The sequence below is a fragment of the Salmo salar genome, chromosome ssa06, assembly GCF_905237065.1.
Source record: "Salmo salar chromosome ssa06, Ssal_v3.1, whole genome shotgun sequence".
Classification (NCBI taxonomy): Eukaryota; Metazoa; Chordata; class Actinopteri; order Salmoniformes; family Salmonidae; genus Salmo; species Salmo salar.
This window is the reverse complement of record NC_059447.1, coordinates 5,767,270-5,785,875: the sequence shown is the minus strand read 5'-3', so window position 1 is coordinate 5,785,875 and position 18,606 is coordinate 5,767,270. Positions and strand designations below refer to the sequence as shown.

Here is an 18,606-nt window from a genome sequence, read left to right as displayed (position 1 = left end):
GCCTAGTCACTTTACCCTGCCTATATGTACATATCTACCTCTATTACCTTATTATTATCTATCCTGATGCCTATTCACTTTACCCTGCCTTCATGTACATATCTACCTCTATTACCTTATTATTATCTATCCTGATGCCTATTCACTTTACCCTGCCTATATGTACACATCTACCTCAAATACCTTATTATTATCTATCCTGATGTCTAGTCACTTTACCCTGCCTTCATGTACATATCTACCTCAAATACCTTATTATTATCTATCCTGATGTCTAGTCACTTTACCCTGCCTATATGTACATATCTACCTCTATTACCTTATTATTATCTATCCTGATGCCTAGTCACGTTACCCTGCCTTCATGTACATATCTACCTCAAATACCTTATTATTATCTATCCTGATGCCTAGTCACGTTACCCTGCCTTCATGTACATATCTACCTATAATACCTTATTATCTATCCTGATGCCTAGTCACTTTACCCTGCCTATATGTACATATCTACCTCTATTACCTTATTATTATCTATCCTGATGCCTAGTCACTTTACCCTGCCTTCATGTACATATCTACCTCAAATACCTTATTATTATCTATCCTGATGTCTAGTCACTTTATCCCTGCCTATATGTAAATATCTACCTCAATTACCTCATACCCCTACACAGCAACTCAGTACTGGTACCCTGTATATAACCAAGTTATCATTGACTGGGTACTTTTTAAAATGTTTTTTTTTTAATTATTTATTGAATTTTTGAAACATACAATACACACTGCTCAAAAAAAATAAAGGGAACACTTAAACAACACAATGTAACTCCAAGATCTAGGATGTGTTGTTTAAGTGTTCCCTTAATTTTTTTGAGCAGTATACTTGCAGTGAAGCCACTCAATAACTACATCATACCAGTCATCCAACAGATTCCCATTCAGAGAGACACACAGAAGCATCCAGGTTCAATGCCCTGCTCAAGGGCACGTTAATAGATCTCCCACCTGGCCAAAAAAAGTGAACCCGAACCCTCCAAGATCCCCCCCACAGTTCCCCAATAGCTGTCCCTCAACCCTCCAAGATCCCCCCCACAGTTCCCCAATAGCTGTCCCTCAACCCTCCAAGATCCCCCCCACAGTTCCCCAATAGCTGTCCCTCAACCCTCCAAGATCCCCCCACAGTTCCCCAATAGCTGTCCCTCAACCCTCCAAGATCCCCCCCACAGTTCCCCAAATAGCTGTCCCTCAACCCTCCAAGATCCCCCCCCACAGCTCCCCAATAGCTGTCCCTCAACCAATCGAGACCCCTCCCACAGTCCCCCCCAGGAAGAAAAAATTCAATCCAAAATACAATGAATTCCATTCCCCACCCCCAAGAACCCCCCCAATGCAACAACCAAGAGAATGAACTAAAGAGAAAAAAGGAAAAGACAGACATTGACTGGGTACTGGTTCCCCCTGTATATAGCCAAGTTATCATTGACTGGGTACTGGTTCCCCCTGTATATAGCCAAGTTATCATTGACTGGGTACTGGTTCCCCCAGTATATAGCCAAGTTATCATTGACTGGGTACTGGTTCCCCCAGTATATAGCCAAGTTATCATTGACTGGGTACTGGTTCCCCCTGTATATAGCCAAGTTATCATTGACTGGGTACTGGTTCCCCCTGTATATAGCCAAGTTATCATTGACTGGGTACTGGTTCCCCCTGTATATAGCCAAGTTATCATTGACTGGGTACTGGTAACCCCTGTATATAGCCAAGTTATCATTGACTGGGTACTGGTAACCCCTGTATATAGCCAAGTTATCATTGACTGGGTACTGGTTCCCCCAGTATATAGCCAAGTTATCATTGACTGGGTACTGGTTCCCCCTGTATATAGCCAAGTTATCATTGACTGGGTACTGGTAACCCCAGTATATAGCCAAGTTATCATTGACTGGGTACTGGTTCCCCCAGTATATAGCCAAGTTATCATTGACTGGGTACTGGTAACCCCTGTATATAGCCATGTTATCATTGACTGGGTACTGGTAACCCCAGTATATAGCCAAGTTATCATTGACTGGGTACTGGTAACCCCAGTATATAGCCAAGTTGTCATTGACTGGGTACTGGTTCCCCCTGTATATAGCCAAGTTATCATTGACTGGGTACTGGTTCCCCCTGTATATAGCCAAGTTATCATTGACTGGGTACTGGTAACCCCTGTATATAGCCAAGTTATCATTGACTGGGTACTGGTTCCCCCAGTATATAGCCAAGTTATCATTGACTGGGTACTGGTAACCCCAGTATATAGCCAAGTTATCATTGACTGGGTACTGGTAACCCCTGTATATAGCCAAGTTATCATTGACTGGGTACTGGTAACCCCAGTATATAGCCAAGTTATCATTGACTCAGTACTAGTACCCCATGTATATAACCAAGTTATCATTGACTGGGTACTGGTAACCCCTGTATATAGCCAAGTTATCATTGACTGGGTACTGGTTCCCCATGTATATAGCCAAGTTATTATTGACTGGGTACTGGTAACCCCTGTATATAGCCAAGTTATCATTGACTAGGTACTGGTACCCCGTGTATATAGCCAAGTTATCATTGACTCAGTACTGGTACCCCATGTAAATAGCCAAGTTATCATTGACTGGGTACTGGTAACCCCAGTATATAGCCAAGTTATCATTGACTGGGTACTGGTAACCCCAGTATATAGCCAAGTTATCATTGACTGGGTACTGGTACCCCATGTATATAACCAAGTTATCATTGACTGGGTACTGGTAACCCCTGTATATAGCCAAGTTATCATTGACTGGGTACTGGTAACCCCAGTATATAGCCAAGTTATCATTGACTGGGTACTGGTTCCCCCAGTATATAGCCAAGTTATCATTGACTGGGTACTGGTAACCCCATGTATATAGCCAAGTTATCATTGACTCGGTACTGGTACCCCATGTATATAACCAAGTTATCATTGACTGGGTACTGGTAACCCCTGTATATAGCCAAGTTATCATTGACTCAGTACTGGTACCCCATGTATATAACCAAGTTATCATTGACTGGGTACTGGTAACCCCTGTATATAGCCAAGTTATCATTGACTAGGTACTGGTAACCCCTGTATATAGCCAAGTTATCATTGACTGGGTACTGGTTCCCCCAGTATATAGCCAAGTTATCATTGACTGGGTACTGGTAACCCCAGTATATAGCCAAGTTATCATTGACTGGGTACTGGTAACCCCTGTATATAGCCAAGTTATCATTGACTCAGTACTGGTACCCCATGTATATAACCAAGTTATCATTGACTGGGTACTGGTATCCCCTGTATATAGCCAAGTTATGATTGACTGGGTACTGGTAACCCCAGTATATAGCCAAGTTATCATTGACTGGGTACTGGTAACCCCAGTATATAGCCAAGTTATCATTGACTCAGTACTAGTACCCCATGTATATAACCAAGTTATCATTGACTGGGTACTGGTAACCCCTGTATATAGCCAAGTTATCATTGACTAGGTACTGGTACCCCGTGTATATAGCCAAGTTATCATTGACTGGGTACTGGTAACCCCAGTATATAGCCAAGTTATCATTGACTCAGTACTGGTACCCCATGTATATAACCAAGTTATCATTGACTGGGTACTGGTTCCCCCTGTATATAGCCAAGTTATCATTGACTCAGTACTGGTACCCCATGTATATAGCCAAGTTATCATTGACTGGGTACTGGTAACCCCAGTATATAGCCAAGTTATCATTGACTGGGTACTGGTAACCCCAGTATATAGCCAAGTTATCATTGACTCAGTACTGGTACCCCATGTATATAACCAAGTTATCATTGACTGGGTACTGGTTCCCCCTGTATATAGCCAAGTTATCATTGACTGGGTACTGGTAACACCTGTATATAGCCAAGTTATCATTGACTGGGTACTGGTTCCCCCTGTATATAGCCAAGTTATCATTGACTGGGTACTGGTTCCCCCTGTATATAGCCAAGTTATCATTGACTGGGTACTGGTTCCCCCTGTATATAGCCAAGTTATCATTGACTGGGTACTGGTTCCCCCTGTATATAGCCAAGTTATCATTGACTGGGTACTGGTTCCCCCGGTATATAGCCAAGTTATCATTGACTGGGTACTGGTTCCCCCAGTATATAGCCAAGTTATCATTGACTGGGTACTGGTTCCCCCTGTATATAGCCAAGTTATCATTGACTGGGTACTGGTAACCCCAGTATATAGCCAAGTTATCATTGACTGGGTACTGGTTCCCCCAGTATATAGCCAAGTTATCATTGACTGGGTACTGGTTCCCCCTGTATATAGCCAAGTTATCATTGACTGGGTACTGGTTCCCCCAGTATATAGCCAAGTTATCATTGACTGGGTACTGGTTCCCCCAGTATATAGCCAAGTTATCATTGACTGGGTACTGGTTCCCCCTGTATATAGCCAAGTTATCATTGACTGGGTACTGGTTCCCCCTGTATATAGCCAAGTTATCATTGACTGGGTACTGGTAACCCCTGTATATAGCCAAGTTATCATTGACTGGGTACTGGTAACCCCTGTATATAGCCAAGTTATCATTGACTGGGTACTGGTAACCCATGTATATAGCCAAGTTATCATTGACTGGGTACTGGTTCCCCCTGTATATAGCCAAGTTATCATTGACTGGGTACTGGTAACCCCTGTATATAGCCAAGTTATCATTGACTGGGTACTGGTTCCCCCAGTATATAACCAAGTTATCATTGACTGGGTACTGGTAACCCCAGTATATAGCCAAGTTATCATTGACTGGGTACTGGTAACCCCTGTATATAGCCAAGTTATCATTGACTGGGTACTGGTAACCCCAGTATATAGCCAAGTTATCATTGACTGGGTACTGGTAACCCCAGTATATAGCCAAGTTATCATTGACTCAGTACTGGTACCCCATGTATATAACCAAGTTATCATTGACTGGGTACTGGTAACCCCTGTATATGGCCAAGTTTTCATTGACTAGGTACTGGTAACCCCTGTATATAGCCAAGTTATCATTGACTGGGTACTGGTTCCCCCAGTATATAGCCAAGTTATCATTGACTGGGTACTGGTAACCCCTGTATATAGCCAAGTTATAATTGACTGGGTACTGGTAACCCCTGTATATAGCCAAGTTATCATTGACTGGGTACTGGTAACCTCTGTATATAGCCAAGTTATCATTGACTGGGTACTGGTAACCCCTGTATATAGCCAAGTTATCATTGACTGGGTACTGGTAACCCCTGTATATAGCCAAGTTATCATTGACTCAGTACTGGTACCCCATGTATATAACCAAGTTATCATTGACTGGGTACTGGTATCCCCTGTATATAGCCAAGTTATGATTGACTGGGTACTGGTAACCCCAGTATATAGCCAAGTTATCATTGACTGGGTACTGGTAACCCCAGTATATAGCCAAGTTATCATTGACTCAGTACTGGTACCCCATGTATATAACCAAGTTATCATTGACTGGGTACTGGTAACCCCTGTATATAGCCAAGTTATCATTGACTCAGTACTGGTACCCCATGTATATAACCAAGTTATCATTGACTGGGTACTGGTAACCCCTGTATATAGCCAAGTTATCATTGACTAGGTACTGGTACCCCGTGTATATAGCCAAGTTATCATTGACTCAGTACTGGTACCCCATGTATATAGCCAAGTTATCATTGACTGGGTACTGGTAACCCCTGTATATAGCCAAGTTATCATTGACTGGGTACTGGTTCCCCCAGTATATAGCCAAGTTATCATTGACTGGGTACTGGTAACCCCAGTATATAGCCAAGTTATCATTGACTCAGTACTGGTACCCCATGTATATAACCAAGTTATCATTGACTGGGTACTGGTAACCCCTGTATATAGCCAAGTTATCATTGACTCAGTACTGGTACCCCATGTATATAACCAAGTTATCATTGACTGGGTACTGGTAACCCCTGTATATAGCCAAGTTATCATTGACTAGGTACTGGTACCCCGTGTATATAGCCAAGTTATCATTGACTCAGTACTGGTACCCCATGTATATAACCAAGTTATCATTGACTGGGTACTGGTTCCCCCAGTAAATAGCCAAGTTATCATTGACTGGGTACTGGTAACTCCAGTATATAGCCAAGTTATCATTGACTGGGTACTGGTAACCCCTGTATATAGCCAAGTTATCATTGACTGGGTACTGGTTCCCCCTGTATATAGCCAAGTTATCATTGACTGGGTACTGGTAACCCCAGTATATAGCCAAGTTATCATTGACTGGGTACTGGTTCCCCCTGTATACAGCCAAGTTATCATTGACTGGGTACTGGTAACCCCTGTATATAGCCAAGTTATCATTGACTGGGTACTGGTTCCCCCAGTATATAGCCAAGTTATCATTGACTGGGTACTGGTAACCCCAGTATATAGCCAAGTTATCATTGACTGGGTACTGGTAACCCCAGTATATAGCCAAGTTATCATTGACTCAGTACTGGTACCCCATGTATATAACCAAGTTATCATTGACTGGGTACTGGTAACCCCTGTATATAGCCAAGTTATCATTGACTGGGTACTGGTAACCCCAGTATATAGCCAAGTTATCATTGACTCAGTACTGGTACCCCATGTATATAACCAAGTTATCATTGACTGGGTACTGGTAACCCCTGTATATAGCCAAGTTATCATTGACTGGGTACTGGTAACCCCTGTATATAGCCAAGTTATCATTGACTGGGTACTGGTAACCCCTGTACATAGCCAAGTTATCATTGACTGGGTACTGGTAACCCCTGTACATAGCCAAGTTATCATTGACTGGGTACTGGTATCCCCAGTATATAGCCATGTTATCATTGACTGGGTACTGGTAACCCCAGTATATAGCCAAGTTATCATTGATTTGGTACTGGTATCCCCTGTATATAACCAAGTTATCATTGACTCGGTACTGGTACCCCCAGTATATAGCCAAGTTATCATTGACTGGGTACTGGTACCCCCAGTATATAGCCAAGTTATCATTGACTGGGTACTGGTACCCCCAGTATATAGCCAAGTTATCATTGACTGGGTACTGGTACCCCCAGTATATAGCCAAGTTATCATTGACTCGGTACTGGTAAACACTGTTTATAGCCAAGTTATCATTGATTTGGTACTGGTATCCCCTGTATATAGCCAAGTTATCATTGACTGGGTACTGGTAACCCCTGTATATAGCCAAGTTATCATTGACTGGGTACTGGTAACCCCAGTATATAGCCAAGTTATCATTGACTGGGTACTGGTTCCCCCAGTATATAGCCAAGTTATCATTGACTGGGTACTGGTAACCCCTGTATATAGCCAAGTTATCATTGATTTGGTACTGGTATCCCCTGTATATAACCAAGTTATCATTGACTGGGTACTGGTAACCCCTGTATATAGCCAAGTTATCATTGACTGGGTACTGGTAACCCCAGTATATAGCCAAGTTATCATTGACTCAGTACTGGTACCCCATGTATATAACCAAGTTATCATTGACTGGGTACTGGTAACCCCTGTATATAGCCACGTTATCATTGACTGGGTACTGGTAACCCCTGTATATAGCCAAGTTATCATTGACTGGGTACTGGTAACCCCTGTACATAGCCAAGTTATCATTGACTGGGTACTGGTAACCCCTGTACATAGCCAAGTTATCATTGACTGGGTACTGGTATCCCCAGTATATAGCCATGTTATCATTGACTGGGTACTGGTAACCCCAGTATATAGCCAAGTTATCATTAACTGGGTACTGGTAACCCCAGTATATAGCCAAGTTATCATTGACTGGGTACTGGTAACCCCTGTATATAGCCAAGTTATCATTGACTGGGTACTGGTAACCTGTGTATATAGCCAAGTTATCATTGACTGGGTACTGGTAACCCCTGTATATAGTCAAGTTATCATTGACTCGGTACTGGTAAACACTGTTTATAGCCAAGTTATCATTGATTTGGTACTGGTATCCCCTGTATATAACCAAGTTATCATTGACTGGGTACTGGTAACCCCTGTATATAGCCAAGTTATCATTGATTTGGTACTGGTATCCCCTGTATATAACCAAGTTATCATTGACTGGGTACTGGTAACCCCTGTATATAGCCACGTTATCATTGACTGGGTACTGGTTCCCCCAGTATATAACCAAGTTATCATTGACTGGGTACTGGTAACCCCTGTATATAGCCAAGTTATCATTGATTTGGTAGTGGTATCCCCTGTATATAACCAAGTTATCATTGACTCGGTACTGGTACCCCCAGTATATAGCCAAGTTATCATTGACTGGGTACTGGTACCCCCAGTATATAGCCAAGTTATCATTGACTGGGTACTGGTACCCCCAGTATATAGCCAAGTTATCATTGACTGGGTACTGGTACCCCCAGTATATAGCCAAGTTATCATTGACTGGGTACTGGTACCCCCAGTATATAGCCAAGTTATCATTGACTCGGTACTGGTAAACACTGTTTATAGCCAAGTTATCATTGATTTGGTACTGGTATCCCCTGTATATAACCAAGTTATCATTGACTGGGTACTGGTAACCCCTGTATATAACCAAGTTATCATTGACTGGGTACTGGTTCCCCCAGTATATAGCCAAGTTATCATTGACTGGGTACTGGTAACCCCTGTATATAGCCAAGTTATCATTGATTTGGTACTGGTATCCCCTGTATATAACCAAGTTATCATAGACTGGGTACTGGTAACCCCTGTATATAGCCAAGTTATCGTTACTCATTGTGTATTAACTCCTTGTGTTATTATTTTTCTATTTTTCTCTCTTCATTGTTGGGAAGGGCTCGTTAGAAAGCGTTTCACCGTTAGTCTACATCTGTTGTTTACGAAGCATGTGACCAATAACATTTTAACATGCTTCATGGATACAGGGCCCATGGTAACGACTGGCTAATGTCAACTACATTCCCAACGCAGCTTTCTAACGCTCAGAAACTTAAATAACCATCACTTGCCATACGGCTTTTGAAACATATGGCCCTCATCTTTCATCAGCAAGAAAGAATCCTTCAAATAAAATAACTTACTGTAGCAGTTTAGCACAGATCCATACAGCTATCTGACTAAACTACACTTCCCCCTGTTAGCTTACACACAGGTGTTAGTAGCGCAGCAGATGGCTAATTAGCACAGGTGGTCAAGCTCGGTCTTCCGTCAGTTTTCCGTAAACAAGCGTTGTAATATGGAGATATGGCCGTGAGGGAAAACTAACCCCAAGTAGTAGTAGTATAGAGAGAATAGGGTGCCATTGGGCCCTGGTCTAAAATAGTGCACTACATAGGGAATAGGGTGCCATTGGGTCCTGGTCTAAAGTAGTGCACTACATAGGGAATAGGGTGCCATTGGGTCCTGGTCTAAAGTAGTGCACTACATAGGGAATAGGGTGCCATTGGGTCCTGGTCTAAAGTAGTGCACTACATAGGGAATAGGGTGCCATTTGAGACTCAGACTTCTCTACCATCTGTGGGGGAACCTGGGGATTCACGGTGCTTTCCTTCTTCCAGATGCCTGGGACAGATACGCACTACAGAGACGAGAGGCCGCTTTCTCTTTCACTTCAACAGAAACATTAAGCCAACGTGAGTCTGAGGACCCAGGAAGGAAAGAGGGAGAGAAGCTGGATGTGTCCTAAAGACACCACTACCAGTTTATTAGTCATTTACACAGAACACACAGGGTGTCTACAGTCCAATGACATGATGACTACAGGTTCACCTCTGGACAATGTGACCATAACAATAGATACACTAATACAAACAGGGCCCTTGTCTAAAGCAGTGCACTATATATCAAATCAAACTTTATTTCTCACATGTTCTGAATACAACAGGTGTAGAGCTTACAATGAAATGCTTACTTACAAGCCCTTAACCAACAGTGCAGTTTAGAGGTCGACCGATTAATCGGAATGGCCGATTAATTAGGGCCGATTTCAAGTGTTCATAACAATCGGTATTTTTGGCCACCGATTTGCCATTTTTTTTTTTTATAATATTTTTTAACTAGGCAAGTCAGTTAAGAACATTCTTATTTTCAATGACGGCCTAGGAACGGTGGGTTAACTGCCTTGTTCAGGGGCAGAACGACAGATTTTTACTTTGTCAGCTTGGGGATTCAGTCTTGCAACCTTACGGTTAACTAGTCCAACGCTCTAACCACCTGCTTTACATTGCACTCCACGAGGAGCCTGCCTGTTACGCGAATGCAGTAAGAAGCCAAGGTAAGTTGCTAGCTAGCATTAAACTTATCTTATAAAAAACAATCAATCATAATCACTAGTTAACTACACATGGTTGATGATATTACTAGTTTATCTAGCCTGTCCTGCGTTGTTATATAATCGATGCGGTGCGCATTAGCGAAAAAGGACTGTAGTTGCTCCAACGTGTACCTAACCATAAACATCAATGTCTTTCTTAAAATCAATATTTTTAAATCTGCATATTCAGTTAATATTGCCTGATAACATTAATTTATTTTAACTAGGGAAAATGTGTCACCTCTGCAACAGAGTCAGGGTATATGCAGCAGTTTGGGCCGCCTGGCTCGTTGCGAACTGTGTGAATACTATTTCTTCCTAACAAAGACAGCCAACTTCGCCAAAAGGGGGATGATTTAACAAAAGCGCATTTGTGAAAAAAGCACAATCGTTGCACGACTGTGCCTAACCATAAACATCAATGCCTTTCTTAAAATCAATACACAGAAGTATATATTTTTAAACTTGCATATTTAGCTAAAAGAAATCCAGGTTAGCAGGCAATATTAACCAGGTGAAATTGTCATTTCTCTTGCGTTCATTGCACGCAGAGTCAGGGTATATGCAACAGTTTGGGCCGCCTGGCTCGTTGAGAACTAATTTGCCAGAATTTTACGTAATTATGACATAACATTGAAGGTTGTGCAATGTAACAGGAATATTTAGACTTAGGGATGCCACCCGTTAGATAAAATACGAAACGGTTCCGTATTTCACTGAAACAATAAACATTTTGTTTTCGAGATGATAGTTTCCGGATTCGACCATATTAATGACCTAAGGCTCATATTTCTGTGTGTTTATTATATTATAATTAAGTCTATGATTTGATATTTGATAGAGCAGTCTGACTGAGCGGTGGTAGGCACCAGCAGGCTCGTAAGCATTCATTCAAACAGCACTCCGCAATTATTCAAGCATTGCACTGTTTATGACTTCAAGCCTATCAACTCCCAAGATTAGGCTGGTGTAACCGATGTGAAATGGCTAGCTAGTTAGCCGGGTGCGCACTAATAGCGTTTCAAACATCACTTGCTCTGAGACTTGGAGTAGTTGTTCCCCTTGCCCTGCATGGGTAACGCTGCTTCGAGGGTGGCTGTTGTCGATGTGTTCCTGGTTCAAGCCCAGGTAGGAGCGGGGAGAGGGACGGAAGCTATACTGTTACACTGGCAATACTAAAGTGCCTATAAGAACATCCAATAGTCAAAGGTATATGAAATACAAATCGTATAGAGAGATAGTCCTATAATAACTACAACCTAAAACTTCTTACCTGGGAATATTGAAGACTCATGTTAAAAGGAACCACCAGCTTTCATATGTTCTCATGTTCTGAGCAAGGAACTTAAACGTTAGCTTTCTGACATGGCACATATTGCACTTTTACTTTCTTCTCCAACACTTCGTAACACTTTTTTTTGCATTATTTAAACCGAATTGAACATGTTTCATTATTTATTTGAGGCTAAATTGATAGTATTTATGTATTATATTAAGTTAAAATAAGTGTTCATTCAGTATTGTTGTAATTGTCATTATTACATTTTTTTTAAATAAAAAATAAATGTAAAAGAAAATCGGCATCGGCCTTTTTTGGTCCTCCAATAATCGGTATCGGCGGTGAAAAATCATAATCGACCTCTAGTGCAGTTCAAGAAGAGTTATGAAATTATTTAGCAAATAAACGAAAGTAAAAAATAAAAACACAATAACATAATGAAGCTATATACAGGGGTACTGGTACCGAGTCAGTGTGCGGGGGTACAGGTTAGAGGTCATTTGTACATGTAGGTAGAGGTGAAGTGACTATGCATAGATATAGGGAATAGGGTGCCATTGGGCCCTGTTCTAAAGTAGTGCACTATATAGAGAATAGGGTGTAATTTCACACACAGCCGCTGTCAGGTGTGTCAGCATTTACTGCTAACCTGACCCCATAACAACCCAAGCCTGGTCTCATGTACTGCTAACCTGACCCCATAACAACCCAAGCCTGGTCTCATGTACTGCTAACCTGACCCCATAACAACCCAAGCCTGGTCTCATGTACTGCTAAGCTGACCCCATAACAACCCAAGCCTGGTCTCATGTACTGCTAACCTGACCCCATAACAACCCAAGCCTGGACTCATGTACTGCTAACCTGACCCCATAACAACCCAAGCCTGGTCTCATGTACTGCTAACCTGACCCCATAACAACCCAAGCCTGGTCTCATGTACTGCTAACCTGACCCCATAACAACCCAAGCCTGGTCTCATGTACTGCTAACCTGACCCCATAACAACCCAAGCCTGGTCTCATGTACTGCTAACCTGACCCCATAACAACCCAAGCCTGGTCTCAGATCTGTTTGTGCCATCTTGCCAACTAGCTCCTATGGTCTTTGTCACTTGTTGTCCCTTGGCAAGGCGGCACAAACAGATCCGGAACCAGGCTACTATAATACACAACACCCCTGCCTAGGTCGGCAGGCCTGGACCAGGCTACTATAATACACAGCACCCCTGCCTAGGTCGGCAGGCCTGGACCAGGCTACTATAATACACAGCACCCCTGCCTAGGTCGGCAGGCCTGGACCAGGCTACTATAATACACAGCACCCCTGCCTAGGCCGGCAGGCCTGGACCAGGCTACTATAATACACAGCACCCCTGCCTAGGCCGGCAGGCCTGGACCAGGCTACTATAATACACAGCACCCCTGCCTAGGTCGGCAGGCCTGGACCAGGCTACTATAATACACAGCACCCCTGCCTAGGTCGGCAGGCCTGGACCAGGCTACTATAATACACAGCACCCCTGCCTAGGTCGGCAGGCCTGTTACGAATCCCCTTTTACTCGTTAGAGCAATGGGTAGCAGGTCTGCCTACAGTGAGACCTGCAAGGGGCGTAACAGTCGTAGCTCACTTAAATCACTACAGTACCAACAACATGTTGCAGACAGGCAGTAGCACCCAACCCCAGCCCACACACACACCCCAACATGCTGCAGACAGGCAGTAGCACCCACCCCCAGCCCACACACACCCCAACATGCTGCAGACAGGCAGTAGCACCCAACCCCAGCCCACACACACCCCAACATGCTGCAGACAGGCAGTTGCACCCAAACCCAGCCCACACACCTCACAACATGCTGCAGACAGGCAGTAGCACCCACCCCCAGCCCACACCCACCCCACACACACCCCAACATGCTGCAGACAGGCAGTAGCACCCCCCCAGCCCACACCCACCCCAACATGCTGCAGACAGGCAGTAGCACCCAACCTCAGCCCACACACACCCACACACACACCCCAACATGCTGCAGACAGGCAGTAGCACCCAACCCCAGCCCACACACACCCCAACATGCTGCAGACAGGCAGTTGCACCCAACCCCAGCCCACACACACCCCAACATGCTGCAGACAGGCAGTTGCACCCAACCCCAGCCCACACACACACCCCAACATGCTGCAGACAGGCAGTAGCACCCAAACCCAGCCCACACACACCCCAACATGCTGCAGACAGGCAGTAGCACCCACCCCCAGCCCACACACACCCCAACATGCTGCAGACAGGCAGTTGCACCCAACCCCAGCCCACACACACCCCAACATGCTGCAGACAGGCAGTAGCACCCACCCCAACATGCTGCAGACAGGCAGTTGCACCCAACCTCAGCCCACACACACCCCAACATGCTGCAGACAGAAGACAGTAACAGTAATACCCACCGCCTTCGTCCAGTGTGTCTGCGGTGTCTGGGAAGGCATCATTATGTAGGAGAGGTGGGGAGACAGGCCGGTCAGAGGTTGTTACTCCCACTGCTGTTGGGTCGTATACAGCTGCTGCAGCTGGACCCAGGTCTCTGGTGGCGATGCACTTCACACCGTCCTGGCTAGCTGCTGACACGCTGTCGCCTCTGAAGCAGGCGGACAGAGGAACAGACACACAGGGGGGGCAGGACACAAACACACAGTCAGTGAAATCCCCCAGGGAAGACAGTCAGCGCAACTTGTACTTGATCGATGCTAAATGACTGTGGTTCAAAATTCTTATTTACAATGACGGCCTACTGGGGAACAGTGGGTTAACTGCCTTGTTCAGGGGCAGGAGGTCAGATTTTTACCCTGTCAGCTCGGGGATTCGATCCAGCAACCTTGCCACCCCATCATAATTTATATGGACACACTCCCTACAGTTTGACAATCTCACCCCAATCTGGTTTACAAGTCTGGGATTTAACAACTGGATACATGGATGGAGAAATTATTCTAGCTAATTTACAGCTCTGTAGAATAGTTTCTATAAGACTATGAGCATTTGTCTGAACAGAAATGTCAAATGGAGGTCTCAACTGAAGGAACGTTTTAACACCACCTCCCTCTCTTTGATCAAGAACTGATTAACTTGCATAATGTACTTTATTGATGTCCCTGTGCAATTCAAATCACGGAATTCAAACCGCTGACAGCGTTGCTAAATCGCTTTCGTTTGCTGGTCAAGGGTGGTACCGCGCAAACTAGTAAAGCTAGCAGGCTAGCAATCAGTTAGCAAGCGTTAAAACCCAGTAGCTAGTTAGTTCTCTTCTGGCTAGTTACTTTTGAGCGATTACTAGGTAGCCAATATCAAATGTCAAGCGGACGTTATCTAGTTAATCATTGTTGACCAGATAACGTTACACAAGACAGCAGGAAAGACAAACGTTGCCCACTGATGGCCAATCGTTCGGTAGCCAGCTAGAAAGACAATGTTGCCACACTATACGTTAGCACAGCATTTGATGTCAAATCAGTTTACTGTTCCGGGTACCACGTTATCAAAGCACAACCAACCAACCAACGACTGGTACTGTAGCTATCTATTTAACAAGCTCTGGGGACAAAGGTGAAGAAAGTTAGAACCTAGCTAACGAACACTAGCCATAGTTAGCTGCTAGTTAGTTAGCCAACGTCATATGCTGCCACGATGTGCGCTTTGAGTTAAAGTAACGTCAGCTAGCCAACTAACGTTAACTAGCTGGCTACCAAGTGAAGGTAACATGTCATCTCAGTGACAATGAATACTGGCTAATAATAGTAATAACTAGCAATAGCTAGTTAACACCACTTCCACTGTTACCGAAATAGCTTCCAAGCATTGTCTTCTCTTACCAGGTTAGCTAGTTAGCCATGTATACCTAAACACGAGGAAAGCATAGCAATGCGGCAGGTTGTTTTGAGTCAGAAATGCGCAAAGTGTTGGTTAGCCTCGATAGTGTAGTTAGCTAGTTTGGATAACGTTATCAAGCTTGAGCGTTAGCTGACTTGTTTGCTGGCTAGCTACTGTTATCAAGCCATTTCCCTAACGTGTGGGAACCAAATTGTCTGACTAGCTTGCTAGCTAAATAAAGAAGCTGAGGTTAGGCCCAGCGAATCCCCGTTCTATTTTAGACTGTCTCCCCCGTGGCGCGATACCAACCTGGGCTGCCAATCATTCCAGTTTCGCTGCAGTTTGTGGGCGCTGCTAAGCCGAAACCCAAGGGCTTTACGGCTCATTACCTTTGCGAGAACAGCATGACCTGCTCTCAACGGGATTAAATTCAGTGAACAAGCGTATTTGCTCGCTATCTGTTTATTCTATGTCCATTAATGGACCCGCTACAGCTATCGGTGTGCGTTATGTTTTGTGTCGGGTCGGCCTCCTTTCTTTTTTTTCTCCTTTATTTTTGTCTCCCACTCCTTCTTCGATCCTTGATGAAAGAGCCACTGGCCCCTTCTCTTTATAACAGCGCCATCTGCCGGACTTTAGAACGACCAAGTAAGAGCTGTGACTGCAACAGGTTTGGTCAAATAACCCAGAGATTTACCTAGCTAACTTCACTGACCCTCAAAAAAACATACAAAAAATATAAACCGATGTTCATGTTCTCTTCTTCTTCTCAATCTCCTCTGCAGCTAGTTGTTTTTTTGCACATCACTTGGAATATGCGTTGCTAAGCGACAGCATCAGGAGTGGGAGTGAGGAGAGAGCATGCATGCAGCAACAGAGGATGCAAGGTAAAGATGAGCAGAATTCAAAGCATTATGGTGTGTGTAGTAGTGTAGTAGTGTGTAGTTGTAGTTTCTCCATAAAATGTTCATATAGCCACACACACACACACACACACACACACACACACACACACACACACACACACACACACACACACACACACACACACAAACAGCTATGCCTTACTATACCAACAATTGATTCCCATTCACACACACATGTGCACACATATTTTTTCTGTAATATGAAACTGTAAATAAGCTGTAACAGCTGACAAATGAACCACAGGGTAGGACAAAAACCCTCCCTCTACTGTAGAGAAGCTACATTCTTGTCTCTTCTGTAGATGTTATAACCATGCCTGGATGCCTGCAGGATGCCTGTAGCCTCCAACCTCTCTCATCCTATTGGAGAGTGGCTCCACACACCCGTGAAGACTGCCTGGGTCCTAAATGAATAGCGGCCAGGCAGTCTTCATGGGTGTATGGAGCCACAATCCATTTGGATGAGGGAGGTTGGAGGCTACAGGGAGCAGGGGACACATTAGTTAATGAATAGATCATTAGTGCACATAGCAGCAAAATGTTTTGGCAACTGAAAGTCTTATTGCAACAAAAACAAGAGTTTCTTATTGGACAGATTCAGGTAGGTGGTCCCTCCCCTTTTCTGTCCGTTTTGGTGTCTAGTCAACACGAGCCTGACGATGATGTGCTATCACAGTATCCCACAAGATGGCAGCATAGAGCAGAGGTGGAGTTTGAACTAAGCATATACAAATAACAAATAATGTATTCAAACCCACATATTCAAACTTCTGCAACTCATTACATTGGAATAGAGAAGAGCTTTGCAGGCTCATGTTCATCTGCAGTATCTCTCTCTTTCACACTCGCTCTCTCTCTCTCTCTTTCAATATCTCTTCTTTCTCGTCTCTCAGAATGTAATAACAGATGATTGGCCATGCAGCTCTCCTCACTATATAATAACAGATGATTGGTCATACAGCTCTCCTCACTATATAATAACAGATGATTGGCCATGCAGCTCTCCTCAGTATATAATAACAGATGATTGGCCATGCAGCTCTCCTCACTATATAATAACAGATGATTGGCCATGCAGCTCTCCCTCACTATATAATAACAGATGATTGGCCATACAGCTCTCCTCACTATATAATAACAGATGATTGGCCATACAGCTCTCCTCACTATATAATAACAGATGATTGGCCATACAGCTCTCCTCACTATATAATAACAGATGATTGGCCATGCAGCTCTCCTCACTATATAATAACAGATGATTGGCCATGCAGCTCTCCTCACTATATAATAACAGATGATTGGCCATGCAGCTCTCCTCACTATATAATAACAGATGATTGGTCATACAGCTCTCCTCACTATATAATAACAGATGATTGGTCATGCAGCTCTCCTCACTATATAATAACAGATGATTGGCCATACAGCTCTCCTCACTATATAATAACAGATGATTGGTCATACAGCTCTCCTCACTATATAATAACAGATGATTGGCCATGCAGCTCTCCTCACTATATAATAACAGATGATTGGTCATACAGCTCTCCTCAATATATAATAACAGATGATTGGCCATACAGCTCTCCTCACTATATAATAACAGATGATTGGCCATGCAGCTCTCCTCACTATATAATAACAGATGATTGGTCATACAGCTCTCCTCACTATATAATAACAGATGATTGGTCATACAGCTCTCCTCACTATATAATAACAGATGATTGGTCATACAGCTCTCCTCACTATATAATAACAGATGATTGGCCATGCAGCTCTCCTCACTATATAATAACAGATGATTGGCCATGCAGCTCTCCTCACTATATAATAACAGATGATTGGTCATACAGCTCTCCTCACTATATAATAACAGATGATTGGTCATACAGCTCTCCTCACTATATAATAACAGATGATTGATCATACAGCTCTCCTCACTATATAATAACAGATGATTGGTCATACAGCTCTCCTCACTATATAATAACAGATGATTGGCCATACAGCTCTCCTCACTATATAATAACAGATGATTGACCATGCAGCTCTCCTCACTATATAATAACAGATGATTGGCCATGCAGCTCTCCTCACTATATAATAACAGATGA

At 43.6% G+C, this 18,606-nt stretch overlaps 1 protein-coding gene across 4 annotated transcripts in view; it reads right to left on the bottom strand.

The window, feature by feature from the left end:
- Positions 1–16,175, bottom strand: part of LOC106601970 (SMG1 nonsense mediated mRNA decay associated PI3K related kinase) — a 143,262-nt gene extending 127,087 nt beyond the window's left edge. The window contains exons 1-2 of one of the 4 annotated variants that reach the window (XM_045719641.1): positions 15,870–16,175; positions 14,144–14,331 (exon numbers count right to left, since the gene is read on the bottom strand). In XM_045719641.1, the coding sequence (XP_045575597.1) occupies positions 14,144–14,331; positions 15,870–15,946 (265 nt within the window). In that variant the 5' untranslated portion in view covers positions 15,947–16,175. The remainder of the gene's footprint in view (positions 1–14,143; positions 14,332–15,869) is intronic. The other 3 variants (XM_045719642.1, XM_045719643.1, XM_045719644.1) reach the window with 3 other exon arrangements.
- Positions 16,176–18,606: the final 2,431 nt, after the last annotated feature.